General features: G+C 44.4%; 2 protein-coding genes across 17 annotated transcripts in view; both read right to left on the reverse strand.

The window, feature by feature from the left end:
• LOC105500769 (protein BHLHb9) overlaps positions 1-23,944 on the reverse strand; it is a 47,904-nt gene extending 23,960 nt beyond the window's left edge. The window contains exons 1-5 of one of the 7 annotated variants that reach the window (XM_011926430.1): positions 23,838-23,944; positions 22,555-22,622; positions 22,134-22,211; positions 15,581-15,868; positions 15,375-15,445 (exon numbers count right to left, since the gene is read on the reverse strand). The gene's annotated coding sequence lies outside the window, so the exon portion shown is untranslated. Of the gene's footprint in view, positions 1-15,310; positions 15,446-15,576; positions 15,869-22,133; positions 22,212-22,554; positions 22,623-23,837 lie in introns of those variants that run through there. The other 6 variants (XM_011926431.1, XM_011926433.1, XM_011926436.1 and 3 more) reach the window with 6 other exon arrangements.
• LOC105500768 (G-protein coupled receptor-associated sorting protein 2) overlaps positions 18,669-25,930 on the reverse strand; it is a 47,053-nt gene continuing 39,791 nt past the window's right edge. Inside the window, exons 1-5 of one of the 10 annotated variants that reach the window (XM_011926419.1) lie at positions 23,838-24,305; positions 23,187-23,277; positions 22,555-22,622; positions 22,134-22,211; positions 18,669-21,863 (exon numbers count right to left, since the gene is read on the reverse strand). In XM_011926419.1, the coding sequence (XP_011781809.1) occupies positions 19,016-21,529 (2,514 nt within the window). In that variant the 5' untranslated portion in view covers positions 21,530-21,863; positions 22,134-22,211; positions 22,555-22,622; positions 23,187-23,277; positions 23,838-24,305 and the 3' untranslated portion in view covers positions 18,669-19,015. Of the gene's footprint in view, positions 21,992-22,133; positions 22,212-22,554; positions 22,935-23,186; positions 23,317-23,400; positions 23,537-23,837; positions 24,306-25,930 lie in introns of those variants that run through there. The other 9 variants (XM_011926427.1, XM_011926424.1, XM_011926421.1 and 6 more) reach the window with 9 other exon arrangements.

A 25,930-nucleotide genomic window follows, 5' to 3' on the forward strand; every position in this document is an offset into this window, starting at 1 on the left:
TGACCAGAAGACAAGTGTGTGAGCCCCCGTCACGCCTGGACATGGCCACCAGAGGGCTCCTTGGTCTAGCGGTAATGCCAGCGTCTGGAAGACAGCCGTTACAATGCAGATCGTGGTCTAGCGGTAGGGTCAGTGCCAAGGAGAAGCACCCTCTACTTAGCAGACCGGGAAAGGGAGTCTCCCTCTCCCCGGGGGAGTTTAGAGAAGACTCTACCCCACCACCTCTTGTGGAGGGCCTGACTGATGTCAGGCCCACCTGCAGTTATCCAGAGGCCTAATCGTCTCCCTGTAATGCTGTGCTTCAGCGGTCATGCTCCTGGTCCACTTTCATGTTCCATCCTGTACACCTGGCTCTGCCTTCTAGATAACAGTAGAAAAATTAGTGAAAGTACTAAAATTCTCTGATATGCAGAAATAATGGCATAAGCTGTCTCCTTTCTCTCTCTCTCTCTGCCTCGGCTGCCAAACAGGGAAGGGCCCCCTGTCCAGTGGACACGTGACCCATGTGACCTTACCCATCATTGGAGATGGCTCACACTCCTTACCCTGCCCCCTTGTCTTGTATCCAATAAATAACAGCGCAGCCTGGCATTCAGGGTCACTACCAGTCTCTGCGTCTTGGTGTTAGTGGTCCCCCAGGCCCAGCTGTCTTTTCTTTTATCTCTTTGTCTTTTGTCTTTATTTCTGCGATCTCTCATCTCTGCACATGGGGAGAAAAACCCATAGACCTTGTAAGGCTGGTCCCTACACTGTCAGACATAATTCCTCAGTTTGGCCTTCCTACCTCTATACAGTCTGATAACAGACTAGCCTTAATTAGTCAAATCACCCAAGCAGTTTCTCAGGTTCTTGGTATTCAGTGGGGCTAAGGGAGGAGACCACCCCTCATATCGTCTTATGCCCAATTTCTGCCTCCAAAGAAAGAAGAAGTAAAAACTAAAAGGCAGAAATGAAATCCATAGGCAGACAGCCTGGCACTGCACCCTGGGCCTGGTAGTTAAAGATCTACCCCTGACCTAACTGGTTATGTTATCTATAGATTACAGACATTGTATAGAAATGCACTGCGAAAATCCCTATCTTGTTTTGTTCTAATCTAATTACCGGTGCATGCAGCCCCCAGTTATGTACCCCCTGCTTGTTCAATCAATCACGACCCCCTCACATGCACCCCCTTAGAGTTGTGAGCCCTTAAAAGGGACAGGAATTGCTCAGTTGGGGAGCTCGGCTCTTGAGACAGGAGTCTTGTCAATGCCCGCCCTCGGCCAAATAAACCCCTTCCTTCTTTAACTCAGTGTCTGAGGAGTTTTGTCTGCAGCTTGTCCTGCTACAGTGCCTGGTTTTACCTCAAACTGCTACCCTTAAGTCTCTCTTTAAGTGGATAGAAGATCTTCAGTGACAAAGTACACTCCAATACTTTCACCCTAACGAAGTCCTATTCTTTACTTTTATGCTTACTCTTATTCTCGTTCCCTTTCTTATGTCACCCTCTACCTCTCCCCAGCTATCTCCACCACACTATCAATCTCAGTCACTCTCTCCTAGCCGTTTCTAATCCTTCTTTAACAAACAATTGCTGGCTTTGCATTTCTCTTTCCTCCAAAATCATGGAGGCCTGGACTTACTGCTTAAAAAAGCAAACAAACAAACAACAACAACAAAAAGGCAGGGGGGAGGGGACTCTGTATATTTTTAAATGAAGAGTGTTGTTTTTACATGAATCAATCTGGCCTGGTATATGACAACATAAAAAAACTCAAGGATAGAGCCTAAACTTGCCAACCAAGCAAGTAATTACGCTGAACCCCCTTGAGCACTCTCTAATTGGATGTCCTGGGTCCTCCCAATTCTTAGTCCTTTAATATCTGTTTTACTCCTTCTCTTGTTTGGACCTTGTGTCTTCCATTTAGTCTCTCAGTTCATACAAAACCGCATCCAGGCCATCACCAATCATTCTATACGATAAATGCTCCTTCTAACAACCCCACAATATCACCCCTTACCACAAAATCTTCCTTCAGCTTAATCTTTCCCACTCTAGGTTCCCACATCGCCCCTAATCCTGCTCGAAGCAGCCCTGCGAAACATCGCCCATTATCTCTCCATACCACCCCCCAAAATGTTTGCTGCCCCAACACTTTACCACTATTTTGTTTTATTTTTCTTATTAATATAAGAAGATAGGAATGTCAGGCCTCTGAGCCCAAGCTAAGCCATCAAATCCCCTGTGACCTGCAGGGATACATCCAGATGGCCTGAAGTAACTGAAGAATCACAAAAGTGAAAATGGCCTGTTCCTGCCTTAACTGATGACATTCCACCACAAAAGAAGTGAAAATGGCCAGTCCCTGCCTGAACTGATGACACTGCCTTGTGAAATTCCTTCTCCTGGCTCATCCTGGCTCAAAAGCTCCCCCACTAAGCACCTTGTAACCCCCGCCCCTGCCAGCCAGAGAACAACCCCCTTTGACTGTAACTTTCCTTTACCTACCCAAATCCTATAAAACGGCTCCACCCCATCTCCCTTCACTGACTCTCTTTTCGGACTCAGCCCGCTTGTACCCAGGTGAAATAAACAGCCTTGTTGCTCACACAAAGCCTATTTGGTGGTCTTTTCACAGGGACGCGAGTGAAAGTGACATTAAAATAAAGGAAAAAATATTTTTCAGGACTTTCATGGAGAGCTGAAATGTTCCATGAATATCAAGCAGAACAGGGGTTAACTGAATGGACAAAACTAGTAAAAGACTAAAGTCATCCTTTTTTTTTTTAACATTTTGCTTAAAATATTGCTGATCCTTTGTTTTTCAGATTAAAGAAAACTTTTGAGTTATTTACAGCTTTTAACAATTGAGTAAAGAATACTCCTGTGAAGAAAATTTGGAGCCTATTCCTTTCTCTCTACCTGATTTTTCCAGAATTTGAAAACAATTTGTGAGGTTTTTTTTTTTTTTTTTGAGATGGAGTTTCGCTCTTTGTTGCCCAGGCTGGAGTGCAGTGGTGTGATCTCGGCTCACTGCAACCTCTGCCTCCCAAGTTCAAGCAATTCTCCTGTCTCAGCCTCCCGAGTAGCTGGGATTACAGGTGCCTGCCACCATAGTCAGCTATTTTTTTTGTATTTTTAGTAGAGACGGGGTTTCACCATTTTGGTCAGGCTGGTCTCGAACTCCTGACCTCAGGTGATGCGCCCACCTCGGCCTCCCAAATTGCTGGGATTACAGGCATGAGCCACTGCACCCAGCCAATTTGTGAGTATTCTTAACTTATGGCAATATAGTTATTTGCATAAGTGCAATAAGAATGCTTTCTTTTGCAACAGGGCAATGGGAGAAACTGGTTGTTTTACCAAGTCTTTGACTGGAATGACATGTCTTCATCTAAGGAATCAAGCTTGACTTATAGAGCCAATAAAAGCCGTTTGGGAAAACTGGCCTCATACCTTGTCTACACAGTCCCTGTACAGTGTTCCTGACCTGTGGTATATAAAGAATGTCATTTTCTGACAAGCCTAGGAGCCCCAAGTTATTTTGGAACCTCAAAAAAAGAGAAATTTACTCAACTCATAAGTATTTGAAGGTACAAACCCATGGGTGAGCTCAGCTTTAAAAAGTCTTGTCTGAGATTACTTATGGAACAGAGTTCCATCAAAGCAAATTTTAAAAGCCTATGTGAAAAAATAATTATTCTTGCTGGGCTTTATGCAAATAATCAGGCTAAGTATAATAAGACTAAAGTTTACTTTCCAAACAAATCAGTCCTATCATAATTAAAAAAAAAAAAACAACATGAGGACTGGAGACAGAAAAATATTTTTCAAAAATTATTATATACCTACTATTAGAATCTAGTCTCATCAGTTGTTTTTAAGTTTTTGTCTGCATTTTGGACTAACCCTGCTTATTCCTGTAAACCAACCAGTGATCTCTTGATGCAGCTCAGAAGAAACAAAAAGGATGGGTCATCAAGCTCCAGATGATCTTCAGTGAAGGATATCATCCTATCAATATTCAAGAGACACCCTTCTACAGGGGACCCCAAGACTGCTCATCAGTGGGACAGGAAGGAGGAAAAATCCTGCCCCGACTCCCTCGGACCTGGCTAGATACTGCTTTCACCAACCCATGGAATGACCTTCCTGCCCTGACGGCTAGCAAAATGCCAAGACCCACTGAACCACCACTGTCCATTTGTCAGTGGAAAGCAGTTACAGAAGACTGACTTTTGTCCATTCTTCCCCAAAGATTTGGGGTCTTGGGGTCTTGGGGTCTTGGGCTCTTGAGGGGGGAATGTTACAGGTAGTTAGGCATGAGCAGGACAAGAGAGGGCTCTCACCCCACCCACTAGGAATGTCAGGTGATGGTTCTGCAATTATCCCATTGCCTCTTTAAAAGTAATAAGTTGGCAGCTGGCATGAGGGAGAGGCCATTTCCTGATAATCCACACCTATTGTACTAAAGTGTTAATTGAATGCAGACACCAGGGAGAAGCAATTTCCCAGGCAAATGCATTAAGAGAGAGAATGACAGAGTATTACTTTCTGGGGGCACTCCACTGGAAAAGGGAAGAAAGCCTCAGATGGGCATGCATACAACTTTCTAAACACACTGTGCATGCTCACTTCCCAAGGGTAAGGAGGGCACCTCGCATGTGGGCAGCCCACACTAACAGAAGAATCATGGGAAAGGGGCCAGCCTATAAAATCCTAGGATCAAAGTTAAACAGTGCGCTTTTCCTTCAAGTTGCCCGGTTGGGTCTCTTCCAAGCGTACTTCCCTTTCTTTCCTGTTCTGAAGCCTTTATTTTTTTTCTTTTTGAGTCGGAGTCTCGCTCTGTTGCCCAGGCTGGAGTGCAGTGGCGTGATCTCGGCTTATTGCAACCTCCGCTTCCCGGGTTCAAGTGATTCTCCTGCCTCAGCCTCCTGAGTAGCTAGGATTGCAGGCATGCGCCACCATGCCCAGCTGTTTTTTATTTATTTATTTATTTTTATTTTTAGTAGAGACAGGGTTTCACCATGTTGGTCAGGCTGGTCTCAAACTCCTGACCTTGTGATCTGCCTGCCTCGGCCTCCCAAAGTGCTGGGATTACAGGCATGAGCCACCATGCCCGGCCCCTGAAGCCTTTTTAAATAAACTTCCACTCCTGCTCTGAAATTTGCCTCAGTCTCTTTTTCTGCTTTCTGCCCCTTAGTCGAATTCTTTCTTCACTGTCAGTAACTTGGATACCTTCCACTGGTAACACCCCGGTGTGGATTTTTTGGGTATTTATCCTGCTCGGTATTTTCTAAAATTCCTGGATCTGTGGTTTGATGTTTGTCACTGATTTTAGAAAATTCTCAGCTGTTATTATTTGAAATATTTCTTCTGCTCCAAATTCACTGTTTTCTTTCTAGTATTCCAACTATGCATATGTTATACCTTTTGAAATCATCCCACAGTGCTTCAATATTCAGTTCTTTTTTTCATTTCAATTTGGAAGTTTCTATTGTGAAAAGAAAATAAAAACCCAGGACCCCAATTCACTATGCCAAAAGGAAAATATTAAGCTGAAAGCTGAGTCATGCAATAAAATACCTTTCTTTTTGTTCCTAAGCAGATAGCTACAGATAAAAGGTTAAACATCTCCACAGGTAGATACTACATATTTTCCCTTATCTTATGTAAAGTGCTAATTTACTGTGAGCCAGAGGAATACAGAATTGACTATTCCCATTTCTGCTCTTTTTCCCTTGCATCATGTGGATTACTGTACCCTCCCTCTTTCCCCTCTAGCCTGCTGTTCCTATTTAAATATTGAAGCCCTCAAAATTATCTTTGGATAAAGGCACAGACCACAGACTGTTTCTGTGATTCCATGCTCTTTTCTTCTGGGAATGTCCTTCACCTTGGCAAAATAAACTTCTAAATCAATTGAGACATGTCTTACATACTTTTTGGTTTACACTATTGACCTATCCTGAAGCTCAGGAGTCCCCAGCCCCCAGGCCACGGACCAGGACCGGTCCATGGCCTGTTAGGAACTGGGTCACACAGCAGGAGGTGAGTGGTGGGCTAGCCAGTAAACCTTCATCTGTATATACAGCCACTCCCCATCACTTGCATTACCACCTGAGCTCCGCCTTCTGGAAGATCAGCTATGGCATTAGATTCTCATAGGAGCACAAACCATATTGTGAACTGCACATGCGAAGGATCTAGGTTGCATGCTCCTTATGAGAATCTAATGCCTGATGATCTGTCACTGCCTCCCATCACCCCAAGATGGGACCATCTAGCTTTACAAAAACAAGCTCCAGGCTCCCAGTGATTCTACATTATGGTGAGTTGTACAATTATTTCATTATCTATTACAATGTAATAATAATAGAAATAAAGTGCATAATACATGTAATGCACTTCAATCATCCGGAAACCATGCCCCTCACCCCCAGTCTATAGAAAAATTGTCTTCCACGAAACCTGCCCCTGGTGCCAAAAAGGTTGGGGACTGCTACTCAAGCTTACTGAGTCTTTCCTCAACTGTGTCCAGTCTACTGATAATCCCATCAAAGGCATTCTTCATTTGCTGGAGTGCAGTGGCACGATCTCGGCTCACTGCAACCTCTGCCTCCGGGGTTCAAGCGATTCTCTTGCCTCAGCCTCCTGAGTAGCTGGGATTACAGGCACCTGCCACCATGCCCAGCTAATTTTTGTACTTTTAGTAGAGACAGGGTTTCTCCATGTTGGCCAGGCTGGTCTTGAACTTCTGACCTCTGGTGATCCACCCACCTCAGCCTCCCAAAGTGTTGGGATTACAGGCGTAAGCCTCTGTGCCAGGGCTCTGTTACAGTATTTTTTTATTTCTAGCATTTCCCTAAATATTCTTCTCAAGGAGAGTTTACATTTTGCAGCTCTTTTAGCTGTTATTCACTGTTATACACTATTATTATACTAGAGCCTTGTTAGCATGGTGGTGAAGTGCAGAGGAGAGGAAGTGTTCTATAATATTATGATTAATTGAAACAGTGAGACCTTGTTTCAGTCTTTTGTGGGCCTGTGTCCCTGGGCTTTGATTTTCATAAGAGTTTTATTTTAGCTCCTTTCTCTCCCTTACATGAGACTAGAAACCTAAAGGGGGCTGAAATTGGAGAAATGCCTTTCCCTCAGCTGAGATAAGGCTCTGATAAAGTCTTTTCCACTGCAGAATAGGCTTTAAAAAAAAATGAAGGCGGCTCTGGGTGTATTTCACGAAAGTATAGTTCCCTTCCCACTGCAGGGGCCATGAGGAGATAATTTTGGATTCTTCACTGTAAGAATATGGTGGGGTTCTTGGAAGTAATGCCTACAAAAGTGTGGGGACCTCCCTGACTGCAGATCCTCAGGGGTTTCTCACTCTCATATTATTCCACAGTCAGTCTCCAGCAATTCATCAATATTACATTTACGTGCTCTTATCTATTTCATAGAACAGAAACTCTAGCAGTTTCTGTTCTATGAAAGAAGAAATAGGTTGTGACTCTCTGGATTTGCCTTCAGAATTTGGGGTAGTCAATTGCCCTATGCCTCAGTTCTTTGAAGAATCTAAGAAATGTTGTTGATTCTGTTTGTTCAGATTTTTTTCTGGTTGTAAGTACAGGAGCAATGACTTACAAGTTCTTATATGTTGGAACTGAAACTGGAAATCTGGCTATGGGTTTTAACAGGGAAGCTAAACAGCAGTGCAAAATAAAAAATAAAAAATTTTAAATGGGCCAGGTGTGGTGGCTCACACCTGTAATCTCAGCACTTTGGGAGTCCAAGGCGGGAGGATCGCTTAAGTCCAGGAGCTCAGCAGCAGCCTAGACAACATAGCAAGACCCCATCTCTATTAAAAAAACAAAAAACAAAAAAACCGCAGTGCACATTGCTTTTGTCTGCTTCTTTTCTGCTGAACATCACACCTGGGAATTAGGTTGCCCTGGAAAACCCAGCTGCTCCATAAATATTAGCTCTTTTCACTCCCAGGTACAGGAAATTTATAGGGCTCCCTGAACCTGACATCTCAGCCCCAAAATTTGTAAGGTGCAGTGCAAATTAGAATTTTGAGCTCCTGAATCAAAATTCCTGGTAATGGCCATGCACAATGGCTCATGCCTGTGATTCCAGCACTTTGGGAGGCCAAGGTGGGAGGGTCGCTTGAGCCCAGGAATTCAAGACTGGCCTGGGCAATACAGTGAGACCTTGTTTCTACAAAAAAAACTTTAAAAATTAAAAAAATATATATTCTTGGTAATGAAGTCTGAGGAACTGTAACTTAATGCTAGGAGAGAAAAGTTGTCTATGTCACTACCACTACCACCACCATCAAGAGGCAGTGCATGATACTATTAGAATCTATAGCTTACATTAACTGCCTAATGATTGTTAAGTGCTTGCTTAGACTAGAGTAACCAGTTTCTGAGTCCTGGGAGTACATTCTAAAGGAAGTTTGTATAGAAGAGTTGGGAGTATCCAGATTTCAGAGCCAGACAGTCCAAAGTCTGAATACAGACTTTGTCACTATTTGTGTAACTTTAGCAAAGGTACTTAACGTCTTTATGACCCAGTTTCTTCATCCTTAAAAGGGAGCTGGCATTAACTACTTTATAGGATTATTGTGTATACTGAGAAAACTATTTGATATCCTGCACCACATGCATATATCAGGTCTTTCTAGTTCTTTTAAAATTTCTGATCTATTCCTATCATGAGGTGGGTTAGAGAAAGCAGGAAAGAATAGATGAGAAGTACATGGTTTTTAAAGGTCATAATTGCTAAGTCAGTGTCACTGTGCTTTTTGTGCTGTAGCCTCAGTGCTTTGTATATTCTGTGTGGCTTACCATAACCCTTTACTAATAGGATGCCATTTTTGCATAGTTGCCACTGCAGGTTACTGACTCTCTCCTCCTTTTAGTCACATGTCACAGAGAGGCTAATTCCATTTCCAGGAGTGAGTCTCTTTGGTCAAGGGATAATCTATCTGCTTGGTACTCTCTTGTTTAAGAAGAGGCATTGATCAAATTCCACTCAATGAGACATTAGGGGAAGGTTACAGATGGACTTCTGAGGAAAGTGTCCTCATTCATAAGAAAAACTCATCAGAAAAGATTGTCTTTTCTTCTTCCTCAGGAAGTTGCTTACCTCCTGAAATTGTTGTAGCCATCAAGCTATCAGCCTTAGGACGGAAGTTGATATTGTGAATGGCAGAAGAAAGAGATAGAAAAAAGCTGAGTCCTTCACTGAATTAAACAAGCATCAAGGCTGCCCTACTTCAGTACTTACAATCTTTGGATAATTAATTTCCTTATTAAGTTAGTTTCAGTTGAATTCCTTGTTATATGAAAATGGAACAATCCGAGATGTGCTCAGGCACAAAACAGCTCTTCAACGAGTAAGAATTCCTGACTTGTGTCCATCAGTGAGCACCTACATCTACAGTGGCAGAACTCAGGTTTCCCAGGAAAGAAAAGTCAGAAATTATCAACACTTGTCCTAATGATTGTTAGAGGTCTGACAACTGTTTGGCTTCTGCTCCAGATTAAAAAGGAAAGCTTCAGGCAGAAGCCAAACTCTGACTTATCTAGGAGGTCCAGAGGTACATTAAATACTTGAGATAATACAGAAACCTAGTTTCAATTCAGAGGATCATTGTGTGAAGGTGCACTCTTGTGAAATATCTAGATTATAAAGATACCAAAGGTTACTTGCTTTCAATTCAGGGGACTGTACTGATACTGAGAAAGACACATTTACAGTGTCGACAGTTAGAACAATATGATTAACTTTCCTAGGTGCACTAAACAACACAAGTATAGAAAGTCGTAGATACTTGAGATTTATCCAGAGTTGGGGTTTTTCCAGGACAGTGGAGCCAGGAACCAGAGGACAAGGTAGGAGAGTAGTAAAAATAATGTAGTGTGATGGACATTGGGTTGGGAGGGAAGGAAAGGGTGGAATAGGCTGATAAACAGGGAAAAAAGGATAAGGGACAAGAGGTCTAACAATATTCAGGTTTAATTTCTTTATGATAAATACTTTGCTACAAGCTTTGAGGAACAAAAGATCTGATTGTAAAAACAGTTACAATGATTATGGAAGCTTTTAGTGATAATTGGCACTGGAGGAATATAGACATAGCATAGAAGGAATGCACATCAGCTCCAGATTCAAACCACAAAGGTGGGAATGTCACCTCCTCTGCTAACCGACTCAGTGAGGTTGGCTAAGCTACTTAACCAATGTGTGCCTCAGCTTCCTCATATATAGAATGGAAACAATAGCAGCACCTACCTCATAAGTTTGTTTTGAGGATTAAATAAGTGAATATATTTAAAGCCCTTAGTAGAGTACCCTGGCACATAGAAATCACCCAACAAATCTTAATATTAACACAATATTAAGTAGTAAACATTCAGGCTTTGCAGTCAGACAGACTGGGGTTTGAATCACACTTCCAGAGTCCAAGCTTCTTTCTCTATGCTACCTGTTCCTCAACACTAGTTCTATGTTATTCATTAAAAAAAAAAAAAAAAGACTCTGATGCATGGTATAAAGAAACAAGTGGGCTGGGCGCAGTAGCTCATGCCTGTAATCCCAGCACTTTGGGTGGCCAAGGCAGGTGGATCACCTGAGGTCAGGAGTTCGAGACCAGCCTGGACAACATGGCGAAACCCTGTGTCCACTAAAAATACAAAAATTAGCTGGGCATGGTGGTGTGTGCCTGTAATCCCAGCTACCAGGGGGGTGAGGCAGGAGGATCACTTGAACTTGGGAGATGGTGGTTGCAGTGAGCCGAGATTGTGCCACTGCACTCCAGCCTGGGTGACAAAGTGAGACTCCATCTCAAAAAAAAAAAAAAAAAACCGAAAAAAAAAAAAAAAGAAACAAGTGGCATATAAAATATTGTGTAAGTACAAATGATGGAGGAATTACTTTCTACCAAGGGGCAAGGAATAAAGGTGAGGAGGTATCAGACTTCAAAAAGGCCCTGGCATTTGAACTGAGCCCAAAAGGATGTTTGCCATAGAGAGAAAAAGGGTAAGAACATTGAAGATTGAAGGGACAGCATGTGGAATGGCATACAAGTAGTAAAGCACATAGTACAGTTTGGAAAACAACAGATTTTCCAGTGGGGCTTGACTGCAGGCAAAGTGGGGCAAGGCCTGGAGTAGTGTGAGGCACTTGAGAGTGAGAGCTTCTTTCTTTATTTCATTCTAGTCCTGGCCTTGACTTGGAAGAATGTTATGAGAGATGGAGATAGAAAGGCAGACTTGTATAAAGGGTGCAAGGTCTTGAAAGCCTTGATAGAAAATCTGGTGGTATTTTATAGATTACATCCCATTGAAGGTTGCTCTTTTGAAATTGGGGGCAGAGTTGATAATTAGTGGCTGCTAAAAGTCCAGACTAGACAGATGAAAAATTCACTCTGATATTATCCCCACACAACATTTTAGGCCAGGTGACATCTGAAGTAGCCTCTATTACATAAAGTAGCCCATAATATTTATCAAAAAAGGGAGAAAGAACAAGAGGCCTGAGTGAATGATGAATTTTTTATTTCAATTACACCCCAGAAAAAGAATTGAGGAAGGATTCTACCCTCTACAAGTCAGAACAAAGGCAATCATCATCTTGCTTGGATACACACACACACACACACACACACACACACACACACACACACCCCAGTCGCCCTGCTCTTTGGCTGAGATTGAAAAATTCTACAGGCATAAACTGTTTAAGTATCTGCTTTGGAGTACATTTGGGGCACAGAAGTATTTAATCAGGTCACAATTTGAAGTTTTCCAAATATAAATGCAATACCCACAACAGGAATTCTAGGCTAAGGGAGCTGTGATAAGAAAAAAAAAAGATGACAGGATAGATGGATAGATAGATTAGATAGACAGACACATAGATAGATATAGATAAATAGATACATAGATAATTTTTAAAATTATCTAAATTACAGGTACATGTCACAAAAACAGACTGCTTTTTTCACCCATAATACACTGTTGGGTCTGTCTCCTTTATTTTAACTTGTTGATGTAGAATATACAGCAAAAGTAAGCTTTACATATATTAATCTAGGTGTGGCTGCTAAAACTAGGGAAAATTACACTGTTGTTCTGACATCAAATATTTGAAACCACCTACTTGGAGTTAGCATTGGACTCTACAGGTTTAAGGGCACAATCCCCAACAATACTGCCCCCGCTTTAGATCAGATACCAGCCCCAATTCTCAGGAAGCCACCCATACTTCTGACTGACCACTTATAAATTCAGGAGTTCCCATGACATTGTGAAGTTTCATAACTAACTGAAACAACTCACAGAACTCATGAAAAGTACTATTCTTATTATTACAGTTTCATTTAAGGATACACACAGGACAAGGTCTGAAAGGATCCTGGACACAAAGCTTCCATACCCTCTCCTTGTGGAGTCAGGAAATATCACCCTACCTAGAGAACAATATGTTCACCAACCAAGAAGTTCCACTTAGCCCTGAAGTTCAAAGTTTTCACTAAGGTTTTATTACATAGGCAAGATTGATTAAACTATTGGTTATGTGACTGAACTTAATACCTAGCCCCACTACCTTCCCTGAAGGTTGAGCTGGCCCAAAGTTCCAACCCTTTAATCATATGGTTGGTCCTTCTGGTGACCAGTCCCCATCCTGAAGCTATCTAGGGGCCCACCATAAGTCACTTCATTAGCATAACAAAGATACTTCTGTCACACAGGAAATCCCAAGGTTTTTTGAAGCTCTGTGTCAGAAACTAGGGCTAAAGATCAGCTATATTCTCTATTATACTACACCATACTTGAAGTCTTCTCTGTTGACATACTCAAAAAAACACACAGAGACAAGAGACAAGACAGCTTGAGTAGAAAACCATAAGCTGAATGCTGGCCCCAGTATTTATATTATCAGAATTCTGGAGAGTAAAGAGAAGAAAATAATAGGAGAGGGTAGGAGACGAGGATGTAGGGGACTAATCTCTACCTATGATTTTGCCCCACATGCCTTGTATCTATCCTAGATTTTAAGTCTAAACAGGAGGGCCTAAAGTAGTAGAACAACATAGTTTCAACTCTATAAACTTGGTATAAACATAAGAATACGAGTGGGATTAGAAAAAGTAATTTCTTCCTAGCAACACTTTCTTACACTGACTTTGTATGTATTGTGATATATGAAGAAACAAGCATTTGATCTTTTTTATTTTGATTGAAATTTGAAATGAGTTATTTTTTAAATTTTTTTAAATTTTTAATTTATATGGATATGTAATATTTGTACATATTTATGGAGTATAAATTATATTTTGATATAAACATACAATGTGTAATGTAATTGAGATATACATCACCTCAAATATTTATCATTTTGTTGCACTGAGAACACTCCAAATCTATTCTTCTAATTACACTGAAATATATAATAATTACTGTTAACTATAGGCACCCTATTGAGCTACTGAATACTAGATCATATTCCTTCTAACTGTGTTTTTGTACTCATTAACCAACTCCTTTTTATACCCCATCCCCAATACCCTTTCCAGCCTTTGGTAACCATAAATCTTTGTCCCATATTCCTGGCATAGAGCTCCTAGAACCCCTGCTATTTCCTGATAGGGATAATGGAAGCATCTTTTGTTACATGTGGCTTTAGTCTCAAGCTCTTGACAATAAGACCCTTGGAATCTCTGGAGTGATAGCTGTCTTTTTTTATGCTCCGAGATGACTGGTGGGTGAGGGCTACTAGATAGCTTCAAGATATGGATGGTCACCAGAAAGGTCAAGGTATGATTAGAGGGTTGGAACTTTCAGCCTCACCCCTTGACCTCCAAGGAGAAGAGAGGGGCTGAAGATTGAGCTAATCACCAATGGTCAATGATTTCATCAATCACGCCTATGTAATGAAACCTCTATAAAAACCCCAAATGTCTGAGAGGTTCCAGGTTGGTGAACTCACTCATATTCTGGGAAGGTGGTGTACCCCAAATCCACATGAATGGCAGCTTCTGCATTTGGGACCCTTCTGGACCTTGCCATAATGTACCTCTTCATCTGACTTTTAATTTATATTCTTTATGAACCAGTAATAGGAAGTAGAGTTTCCCTGAGTTCAGTGGGCCCTCATAGCAAATTACTGAACCTGAGGAGGGGGTTGTGGGAACTCCCAACTGGGAGCTAAGTCAGACAGAAGTGTGGGTAAGGTGGAGATCCATTACTTGTGATTGCTGTCTGAAGTGGGGGAGGGCAGTCTTTGGGAATGAGCCCTTAACCAGAGAAGTCTGCACTAACTCTGGGTAGTGTCTGAATTGAATTAAATTGTAGGATACCTAACTGGTGTCCTCAAAGAATAGGAGAATTGCTTGGTGTGAAAAATCCACACATTCTGTGCCAGAAGTATTGTGGGTAGAGGAACCACTTTCTTTCACTTGGTACCCAGTGGATGCATGGGGCAGGGGGAAAGGAGGATGCTCAATGTGAAAGAGGACAAGGACTTACCATGGGGTTGCTACCTGGGATGGGACCAAAGAAACACATCCTAAGGAATAAGCAGAGATCACAACACAAGAGGGCAAAGGGTATGCAGAGGGGAACTTAGGAAACTATCCATGAAGCAGTTTCTGTAGGTGCTCCCCAGAAAGACCCTCCTCTGAGGCCCAAGAGAGCAGGGAGAGTGTCACATGGAGCAGCAACCCACTTTGTGTCCCTCAATGGGAATGAGATTCTGCTGCATGGGGCTGAGATCCAGGAATCCCGTTGGGGGTCGAGAAGCTTGGAGTATCCTAATGAGAAATCCTAGGTGAAAGACCCACAGCATCTAGGTTTCCTCTCCTCAAGTCTATGTCTTCTCCTCCTTTTCTTAGAACTGCCAGGATTGAGGTTCATTCCTCTCTTGCATCCCCAGTCAGCTGGAGCCTTGGAGAAAAAGGCAGATGTATGTGTTCCCTTTTCCTGCCCTCCTCCACCCTCTGCCAGTTTTGAGCTGGTATCAGCCATCCCCACTTTCTGAATACTGCCAGTAAGAAGACAGAGAGTAGAATGAGTGCGGATGCATAGCCCATGGTTCCCATCCCCACTCCTGCCTTTCCTGATCCAGCACCACAGGTGTTCACGAATTGTCACTTCACCATTTCCCCGCTCTGGGCTTCCCTGAAGCCAACTCCATCCATATGCCCACCTCCCCCACCCACACATACAAACACAGGGCACTCACTGGGCTGGGAGCCTTGGGATGAGGGGACAAGGGTGTTCAAAAGGCAAGAGGGAGCAGGCGGATCCGAGGCATTACCTGCACCCGCATCTAGTCTCAGTCACCACCTCTTAGGGATGGCATCTGCCGTCCTTGCACCCACTTCCTCCAATAGCAACCGCTGCTCCTTTCCACCAATGCGTCAGGCAGGTAGACTCTCTGCTTCTTGAGCTCCTGAACAAAAGACAGACCAGCTAAGACGCTCGCGGTTGGCTGAGGGATTGTTTCCTTTACCAACAAATGCTGTAGTTCCGGTCGCCTGAGAAATTAGTTTTCAGGCTGACGCAGCATGGAAAGACACCTACCTACCTTAATATGCCGCCCTTCCTCCCACGTTCTGCTCTGCGGAGCACAGGTGTCTTCCGCCTTTCAGGTCCTTTCTGTGTGTAAGAAAACACTCCTCTCGGCAAGCCAAAGCCAGAGCCTGGTCACATGACCCACCGTCAGCCCCACGTGACTGCGCAGTCAGCTTGTTCGCCGCAGTCCCGTACCACGGATGACAGTCTTCTGCCTCTGGGGTGCTTGCTAGAAGACACTGAAGCTCCTTGGCCAGACAGCTGGAAGGAAGGCTGGGCTTTGCTCGGGAGGACCACTTGGCTGGCGAGGAACATTCGATGAGGATTTGGGAAATGAAGTGATTTTTAATATTTTGTATACGACTCAAGCGACATACTAAAACACACACAGGATCTGTCTTGAAACATGGTGGTAAGCAAAACAAAATTCAAACTCCAATTTGCACCACTAGGATGATCCCTTTTAAAACTTATGGTTTGCAAAGGGAGGCAAAACTGTCACTTCCATGTACCTTACCAAACTAGGATCAGGTGGGGAAAAAAAGCATGTTGCACTGTCAGAAAAATTCTACAAAACTTAGGTAAAGTCACCATTAGTTACTGGATGTCATTTCAGGGCAGTGCTGGGATGTCTATTGACTTACCTATTTTTCAACTCTGTAGACACTGAGGTTAACATGTAGATATTTTATTCAATAGATATGTAAATGATTTATGTCCAGTGCAATAGATAACCTTAAATATTACAATTTATTGCCCTGTAAGATATTAACTAGTTTTGTTCTTAACCTGGCAGTGTTATTCTAACATTTATTAATTTCCTATGTGTTTATAAAATTCAATGTTTTGTTTATATCTTCATGTTGTGTATATTGTATATACACATATACCCTTCAACTGTTTTCTTAATCCTAGCAGTTGTTCATTAATTGTGTTGAAAAATCTTTCACATATTCTTTTTACATTTACATGAGTTGTAAATTTTACCTTTGAAAATTTAGAGCATTCTGAGACCAAAAAAAAATTTTGTCATGTCTAAAAATAAAACATTTGATATTTATCCTAAGTCTGAATTTCCTCTCCAAACCAACATATATCCCTGTCTTTTCCAATTCTCCTGACTGAAAGTATGGTGTTGTCATTTTTTAAATTATCGTGGCAAAATACACATAACATAAGATTTGCCATTGTAAGCATTTTAAAGTATACAACCCAGTACATTATCAATATTGTACAACCATCACCACTGTCTAGCTCCAGAACTCTGTTGTCACCTCAGAAGGAAATGTTATGTTTTTTACGGTAATAATTATGTGAAAAAGGTGCCATTTTTGTACCATGAACAGACTAATGTTAAACTTAACACCCTTGGTAATTTTTTTTTTTTTTTTTTTTGAGACGGAGTTCTGCTCTCTCACCCAGGCTGGAGTGCAGTGGTGCGACCTCAGCTCACTGCAACCTCTGCCCCCCAGGCTCAAGCGACTCTCCTGCCTCAGCCTCCCCAGTAGCTGGGATTACAGGTGCACACCACCATGCCCAGCTAAGTTTTTGTATTTTTAGTAGAGACAGCATTTCGCTATGTTGGCCAGGCTGGTCTCGAACTCCTGACCTCAAGTGATCTGCCCACCTCAGCCTCCCAAAGTGCTGGGATTACAGGCATGAGCCACCGTGCCTGGCCCACCCTTGGTAATTTTACTTTATTTTTTTTTTGAGACAAGGTCTCACTCACATCACCCATGCTGGAGTGCAGTGGTATGATCATGACTCACTGCAGCCTCAACTTCTTAGGCTCAAGTGATTCTCCCACCTCAACCTCCTGAGTAGCTAGGACTACAAGCACGTGCCACCATGCTGGGCTAACTTTTTGTATTTTTAGTAGAGACAAGGCGTCAATATGTTGCCCAGGCTGGCCTTGAACTCTGAGCTCAAGCAGTCCTCCCGTTTCAGCCTCCCAAAGGGCTGGGATTACAGGTGTGAGCCACTGTGCCCGGCCAAGTTTAATTTTTGTCTTTAAAACATTTTATAAAAAGCTAGTCTTTCTGATAGCTCATTCATTTACAACTTTGCTAAATGATATTATCTCTAACCGTATTTTAACACTTATAGTTTATTCATTTATATAATTGTGTCCTTTCCAGCATGCTCATCTATAACTCAAGACACAAAATGTAAGCATATTAATATTTTGTCTTATTAATGTTTGTATCTCCCCAACGCCTGTCTCTAAGCATTTTTTAACATGGTATATATTTTATTCCAGACTGTGAAATGTTTAGAAATTCATATTGAAATTGCATAGGAATTGTGTACATTTACAGATGTTTTAAAAATGGAATCTAATTTTCCATACATGTCACATTCTCTGTTTCAGCAAATATAAAATAATGTCCTTTTGTGTCAATAAACCTATCCATACATAATCATTTCAACGGCTGTATGGTATTTCCTTAACACTTTCCTTTGTCTAGGCATATAAAGGAAATCATATTCCCCATTCCATTTAATTGTGCTATCCTACTCTTTCAGAGTTTAGGTGGCATTGAAGTAACACCTTACTTTGAATTGTTAAATATGCAGATTTGGCTTATTCTGTTCCCCAAACTGGCCTCTTCTCAACTTGCTAACTGCATTTCTCATCAAACTCCTTTTACTTGTTTCAGGCAGACTGGGTTCATCCATGCTACCGAAACAGATTATTCAATTACACACTTTTCTTCAAACCACCACTGCCCACTTCCAAGAGCAATCTAATGATTTGTGTTATCTTACCCTTAGGCAAGTCCCAGGGCTAAGATGGTAATTTAAATGGGTCCTATAAGAAGTATTAATTTTAGGTTGCTTGTTGGGAAGGCTTATAATTGGGCAAGCAGGTGGACAACTTGTCTTGCTTTCCTATCCTGACAAATTTGTTCTATCCCGACCAATTTAAATGGGTCTCTCTTCTTGGAAGCATTCCTCAAGTATCAGAGCCCACAATAATCGCTCCCTTCTTAGCTCAAGAACAGAATTTTCTAATGAGCACGTTTCTCATACTAATAATTACCTATGTTTGTAAGTGCACATGATGTATCTATACATGGTTCTTAAAGAAGGGTCACTTATGCCAATTTAAACATAGAACTTTATTGAAAACACAGACTCAAATAGAGAACCATATATTTAAACAACAAATAGCAGGGTAGCTTACTTAGGTGACACAGTTCACTGAAAGCTTAATACTGAAAAATATCGCAATCTGGACAGCAAGATAAATATCAACAAATGTGTTTTCAGTTTTGATATTCATTTGGCATCCACAAAATGATCCAGCTCAAAACAAGAGTTTGACTAAGTTAACATAAGCATTAAAAAATATAAGTTACAACAAAGAAACAGACTGTGAACACCAAAGCACTACTCAGGGCTCTTTGGGAACATAAGGCTGATCAGCGGCAGGTGGTTAATCATATTAACTTTGTTGTCCCACCTCAGGATCATTTTGATTGTCTATTTGGGCTTGTAGTTGCTTAGCTAACTCCTCAAATTCACGAAATGCAGAAATAAGCGGCTCAAGACTGAAATCATCGTCAATTAAGGACATCTTTCCACTTTTTATAATGTTACTGATATTCTGAAACATTTTAATAACAATTTGAATATTATCATTTGTCTCTTCTATGTTAAAGAGACCCACAAATATTGAAAGAGCTTTGGCACTGAATAGTTTTTTTGCCACAGCAGGATTTTCAGACAAATTCAACAGCATTTTCAGAACGTGAAACTTTGTTCTCGCATTGGCTGTGGTTAATAAGGAGAGAAACCCGGATATATAGTTGGCAATCAGTGTGTGATAGTCAATAGTCATAGTGAGGTGTCTAAGCATCCTTATTCCAGTTAGCTGCTCAAGGGAATCCACACTATGTGCAAGGGTTTCCTCACACACTTGACATATGAATGTCTCAATCATGTTTAGATTTGGATAAGGTGGAGCCATGTGAATCATATTTTCCAAAAAACTTGTCCTAACTCTAGAGGATGGGTAATTAAGCAAGGTTTCAATAAGTGAGACAACACCTGAATCTCGAATGAAATCTCGGGTAAACTGAGAAGCACTTCTCATACCCATTGCAATTTTAGATATTTCATGAATAAAAGGATCCCGAATTTTGTCCATTAATAAAAGGAGTTCTTCAAACTCTTCAGAACCAATTTTCAGCTCACATTGTATGCAGCTGCAGGACCAACCCTCAGACTCTGCACTCTCCCTGGCCCTAAGATGCTCTCGAATTTCCCGGACTGACCGGTAGGAAGGATCATACTGAAATGTGAACTCAGGACTAGGCTGATTAGGCTGAAGCAAAGATTCCTGCTCTTCCCCTTCTGGGCTAAGTTCCATGTTCTTGGGCTTTGCCTCAAGCATTTCAGAAGCCTCTTCAGGAATTCTAAAGGGGCTTGTGGATCGGAAGCCAACCCTATGAAAAAGACCAGGTTTGAATTCAACAGTGACCTCTTCCCAGGTTTGGGGCCTGGAGGATGCATTAAGTTCCTCAGCTGCATCTCTGAACCTATCACTGACCTTGTACACAGGACAGGGATTTAGGTCAAAGCAGGCCTCATCTCTGTCCCAGAACCAGGACCCAAATATGGCCTCTTCTTCAGACTCTGGCTTGGCCTCTTCTCTGGCCACAGCCCCCAAACTGGACTTTTCCTCAGCCCAGTACGTGGATCCGCCAATGGCCCCCTCCTCAGTTCCTGGCTCAGATTCACAGATTGCTGAAGCTCCACCCTCCAAACTGGCCTCTTTTTCTGCCCAGAACCAGGACCCAACAATGACTTCCTCCTCAAACCTGGGTTCTTGTTTGACCCTATCACCGTCAACATCTTTCTGGGCCCTGGGTTTCAAGGCGGTATTAGGATCTTCTTTATCTCTGCACCTGAATCTACTATTGGCCTCTTCTCCAGGCAACACCCAGGACTGCTTATAGAACTCATCTTCAGACTCAGATTCAAAACAATCTTCTCTATTTGTCCTGAGCTTGGACCTGGTATTTGCCTCCTCCCTGACTCTGGGCCTGAATAAGTTACTGGTATTTTCTCCAGCCCAGAAGGAGAATAGGTTGCCGGCCTCATCCTCAGATCCAGACCAGGAATCAACATAGGCTTCTTGCTTGGATCTGGGCCTGGATCTGGGATTAGTCTGATGTTTAGCCCTGTGCCTGGACCTGGTATTGGACTCTTCTCTGGGCCATGATCTGATACTTGTCTCTTCTCCAGCCCAGAAAGACACTGTAGAGGTCTCATCTGCTGACCAGAACCCAGACTCATTAGAGGCCTCCTCTCTGGCCCTGGGCCTGGAATAGCACCAAGACCCCATATTAGTCTCCTCCCCTGGTCTAAACCAGGGCTGGATTCCTTTCTGACCCTGGGTGCCAGGAAAGGTCTCAGCATCCACATCAACTAGTTCTCTATCCATAGACAGGCCCTTAGATTTATTAACTGATCCAGACTCAGCAGTGGCCAGTGGCCAGGCAACGGCATTCGTCTGGGACACCCCTTCTGCCTGTGACACTGCTTCAGTCCCAAATTCACTCTGGGACCATGCCTGAGCTTCATCCTTGGGCCTTGTTCCAGGGATTGCCTTGGCATCAGTTTTAGGACGAGTACCACCTACTGCCCTGGCATCAGTTTTGGGTCTAGCTCCTGCCATTCCTTGAGCCTCCGTTTTGGGTCTTGCACCACCCATTACTTGGGCCTCAGTTTTGGGCCCTGCCCCAGACATTGCTTGGGCATCAGTTTTGGGCCTTGCCCCAGGCACAGACTTGGTCTCAGTTTTGGGCCTTGCCCCAGTAGTTGCCTGGGTCCTAACCTTGGGTCTGACCACCAAAGGGACATCATTCTCTCTCTCAGCCCCAGCGATAACCTCTTCCCCAGCCTTCTTTTCAGGCTTGGCCTGGACACTAGGCTCAATCTCTGCCCCAGTCATGGTACAAGTTACAAAGGAAGTCCAGTAATATACTCCTCCCCCAGTCTAAACCTTAACTATAGATCTGTCACAGGTTTGTTTCTTCACACTCTGATCTTTAGGTGATTGAGGATATAAGCTTGGAAACAAAAGTTAGAGTCAATATCCAGTCCAGTAGTCAATTAGCCTCCTTCCCAAACACAGTCTCAGTCAATAATTCAATAATACAGATTGAGTGTAGAACAGGCACAATCAAGCTAAAGGAAGACAGATATTTCCTGGATGGGTGCAGACCTGTTGAGGGTGGTTGTCAGCAGCAACTCCACCACCAGCAGAGCAGCCACTGGAGGTAGATCTAGGGAGAGAGAATGAAATGAGGCTTTGAGTCTCTTCCAATTGTATGAGACATATGCAGTGCGACTGATGTTGAATGCTAGGTGGGACAGCTGGGCTTTGAGAAAGTCTCTCTGGACCAGCTGCCTGCTACAAAACAGGTCCAACAATGGTGGGAAAGTGTGTCGGCAATGTGAGGGGCCAATAAGCCCCCAGACTGGACGCTAATCACTCCCAGACCCATGCTGGTCTCCACCACCCCACCCAAAAGTATACCCGCTCTCATACCAACCTTCACTGATGTGGTGCAGTTTCCCCTTCCTTTTCTTGTTCAAGTGGTGTCAAGCCCCACAGCTGACAGAAGGTGGTCCTACAGACAAGTAAACATACATGACAGAATGGAGTGTGAGTGCTTGGTAGGTAGGCGGGCACTCTGGTCCCTGTGACAAATATCTCTCTTCCCATTCAAGGGTTCAACGTATCTATGGTTTCCTGTATCCTAGTCCCTGCTCTCTGGTTTTCTCTGAGTCATAACCCAACCTACACCTATCTCGTGTCTCCTGCAAGAAACAAAAAGGATGCTGGCACTGTGCAAACCCGGCAGAATAGAAGTGGGTCTGCCACTTCTACTACAGGTGGAAGTGGATCTGCCACCTGCCATGCTCTCTCTCTCCAACTGTCCCCTACATTGCCCCCTCCCCCTTCTCACCAACCTCCAGAGTTGTGAGCCAGTCTCCTCCTCCTTGCCTTTCTTGCAGAACTGGCTAGCCTTAAAGTAGGCCTATGGACAAACACATGAAAAAGTTAGACAGTCAGGATATGAGGGGTGGCAGAAGAGCACTTGGTAGACAGACCAACGCCAAGGATAAGAATCTCCGTATTATTGGTATCTGTCTTTCAACATCCGGGGTTTTGCTGGTGGAATATTCTCGTTTTATTTGGGCCGTGCTTCAAGGTTCCAGAGATAACAACTCCTTCTCTTGACGTCATACTCTTCCCATTACTCCCTTCTCCAATTCTGAGGATTCACCACTAGGTGCGCCACATCCCCTTGCTCTGCGCAGCATAAAATGGGGGAAGGGCGCCGCATATTCTAGAAAACAGGTTGTGAATTGGTACTTGTCAGTATGTCTCCCTCATCACCCCCACTTCCAAAGCCCACCCTTTCATGCCCCCAGTTTAGGACAGTGGGGGAGGTAGGTGGGGATGGAAGATGGGGGAAGCGCCATTAGAGAGGGGAAGATTATGAGGTGCTCCTGGATGCCGGACCTGCTCTGGTCACAGTCCCCTACCCCGATTTGGGTCCCCAGTCAGTGTTTAGCGCCCAACCCCTATCCCCACACACCTCCAGAAATCCAGGCAATATTCGTGCTCTTCCTTTATCTCAAGCCTCTCCTCTACAGATGCTCACTGTGTCCTGTCAGAATACGCCAGACCTACCGCGCAGACAGAAGACTTTGACATCAACCTGGAGCCTGTGGGAAGGGAAGGCACCCAGGACATGGAGCCTCACAAGCCCCTTTTGGGAATCGGGGCCCGGAGTAGCAAACGCGGCCCACCTCCCGCGGACTGGGTACAGTGCCGGGACGCCGACCCCCGCCGGCTTCCCCGGACGCCCCCCACAACGGCTCCTGCTCCGCCATTTCTCCCGCAGGAGCCTCCCCCACAGCCCTCTCCGGGCACAGACACGGTCGAGGGCGGGGCGCGGGCGCCTGCAAAGCTGGCTGGGAAGCGGTCAGCGCGGTTCTCCTCCAAAGGATCTGACAGTGCCTCTAAAGCCAGCCCCTCAGCCCTTGGCCCGGCCCGGCCCGCTCTGGTCACCGCCTCCCCATCGCCAGGGGTCTCGCGCACTGCGCACCTCTCTCAAGCGCCTGGCTCCCACCGGATCGTCTCCTAGTTGCCAAGCTGTCAGGGTCCGCGGGGCAGGCTGCCTGCTGTTCCACCCTGTCGGACCACCCCCGCAACCCGGACCCCCACCTCAAGCACGCGCACTTGCCTTCAGAGGCCCAGGGCCCAGGTCGTCGGCCTCCCCCTCCTCTCCTCAGCTGTCCTCTGGCGGCTCCTCACTGGGAGCCACCGCTTTCCCCGCGATCCGAATGGCAAAGACGCGTCCCGCCCCCCACGCCTCTGCACCAAAGTAGGCAGGGGCTACGCACGATGCGGCAAGAACTGCTCGCCGCGAGGGTGTCGGGAAGGGGGGCGGAGGGATACGGCGCGAAAGTGCTCGACGCCCCCTTCCAGGCCCACCGTAGTTCCGACCCCGAGGTGGGCGGGGCCAGGATGAGCCTCTGCCTGGGTGTGCGGATTGGCACCAGGGTGCCTCAGGAGGCCCCCGCGGACCCTAACGTGGCGACCACTACCATATTTCTGGCGCTGCTATAATATATGGGACCGGCGGGCGGCTGGGGGCCCGGGCAGAGGACAGGATCGCGAGGTCTGGAAGAGCCGCGCTGAAGGGAACAGCGGATGGATACCAAACCGCCCAGTGATATGTCTGCACCCCCGCCCCAAGAGCCCCCTTCACAAGGACTGCTGGGTGTGTGCCCTCTGTCTCTCCCCAGTCCCGTCACCCTCCTTCTTGGACGCTAATGGGAAAGGGGGTGTCAGCACTGCAGTGTGGGAGGGGAGAGGCGATTTCAGGCAATACAGGCCTGGGGCTCTAGGGTGGTCGTCCTGTGCGTTTCTTTCCCAGCTTCGTGGAGCCACGCAGGGGAGGAAGGTACACCTGCTCTTAAGTGAATTCCGGGGCCGGGGGCTCCCATCAAGGCCTCAACACTGCCCCTCTTCTAAAAGAAGGTAGACCTAGACCTCTAACCCTAGGAAACCAACCACTGGTCTGCACCAGACTCATTTCTTTCTGCCACACCGCTCTTTCTCATTTCAAATGGTGCTCACGTTGGCATTGCACTGTCCCCACAGTTGCCCCCAAAAGAGGACCTCTCCCTGTCAGGACCCGCAGGAGGTCATAACAGTCCTCTCTCTTTGATGGCACCAGGTAGGGATGGTCCTGGCTCCTCTTCAGTTCCCTGTCAAGTCTTCTCTTGCCATGACATTTGGCAGTGTGGAAATGTGGCTGGTATTCACACCAGCTTGGACCTCAGCCACCTGCCACAACTACCTGCTGTTTCAGCAGTCATTCTCAGGAGAGGATCCCACCATGCAACCCCCTCACCGAGACAAAGCTACCTGGCTCCTTTTGAATTGCCCCCACATCCGTCCTTTAATCTTGAGCCCCTCCTTTCCCTGCTTCCTGCATGAGACAGACAATGTGGTTAAATACGAAGTTGATGTTGTTACTGCTGTCCATTTGAAAACTCATTTAGATGCTACCCTCATTGTGTTTGGCAGGTAATGGTCGCCTAAAGATGTCCATGTCCTGTTCTCCAGACATGTACTATTTTATATTACCTGGCAAAGGATCATTAAGATTGCTAATCAGCTGAATTTAAGATTATGCTGGATTATCTTGGCCAATGTAATTGCAAGGGTACTTTAGATGTGGAAGAGGGAGGCAGGGACTCAATATCAGATTGAAGCACCATGAGAAAGTCTACACTGGTCATTGTTGGCTTTGAAGACGGAAGGAAGCCAAGATCCAAGAAATACAGCCTGTCTCCAGAACCTGGAAAAGACAAACAGATTCTTCCCTAGAAATCCCAGAGGGATAGCTGCTCTGGCAACATCTTGATTTTAGTGTAATGAAACTCTTTGCAGATTTCCAGCCTCCAGGACTGTAAGATAACAATAAATTTGTATTATTTTAAGCCTTTCTATGTGTGGTAATTGGTTAAAGCAGCAGTATGAACCTAATACACTCACCATCCTGACGAAGTCTATTCCCCTTGACTTTCTTTACCCGTGGATCAGTCTCTGGGAAGATCTACTTTGGAGCTCATGCCTCACCACTACAAACATCAATTCCCTCTTCTTTGCTTCCTAAAGGAGAGTGATTTTTTTTATGTCCCTTATAGGTAATCTTGGAGAAAGTTCCGTTTTGCTGAAACCACTGATACTTCCCAGGCACAGAAAAGGGAACCCTATTCTTCTTCTCCTCCTCCTCCTCTTCTTCCTTCTTCCTTCCTCTCCCCC

The sequence above is a fragment of the Colobus angolensis genome, unplaced genomic scaffold (genome assembly GCF_000951035.1).
Source record: "Colobus angolensis palliatus isolate OR3802 unplaced genomic scaffold, Cang.pa_1.0 Scaffold685, whole genome shotgun sequence".
In the NCBI taxonomy this organism is placed as follows: domain Eukaryota; kingdom Metazoa; phylum Chordata; class Mammalia; order Primates; family Cercopithecidae; genus Colobus; species Colobus angolensis.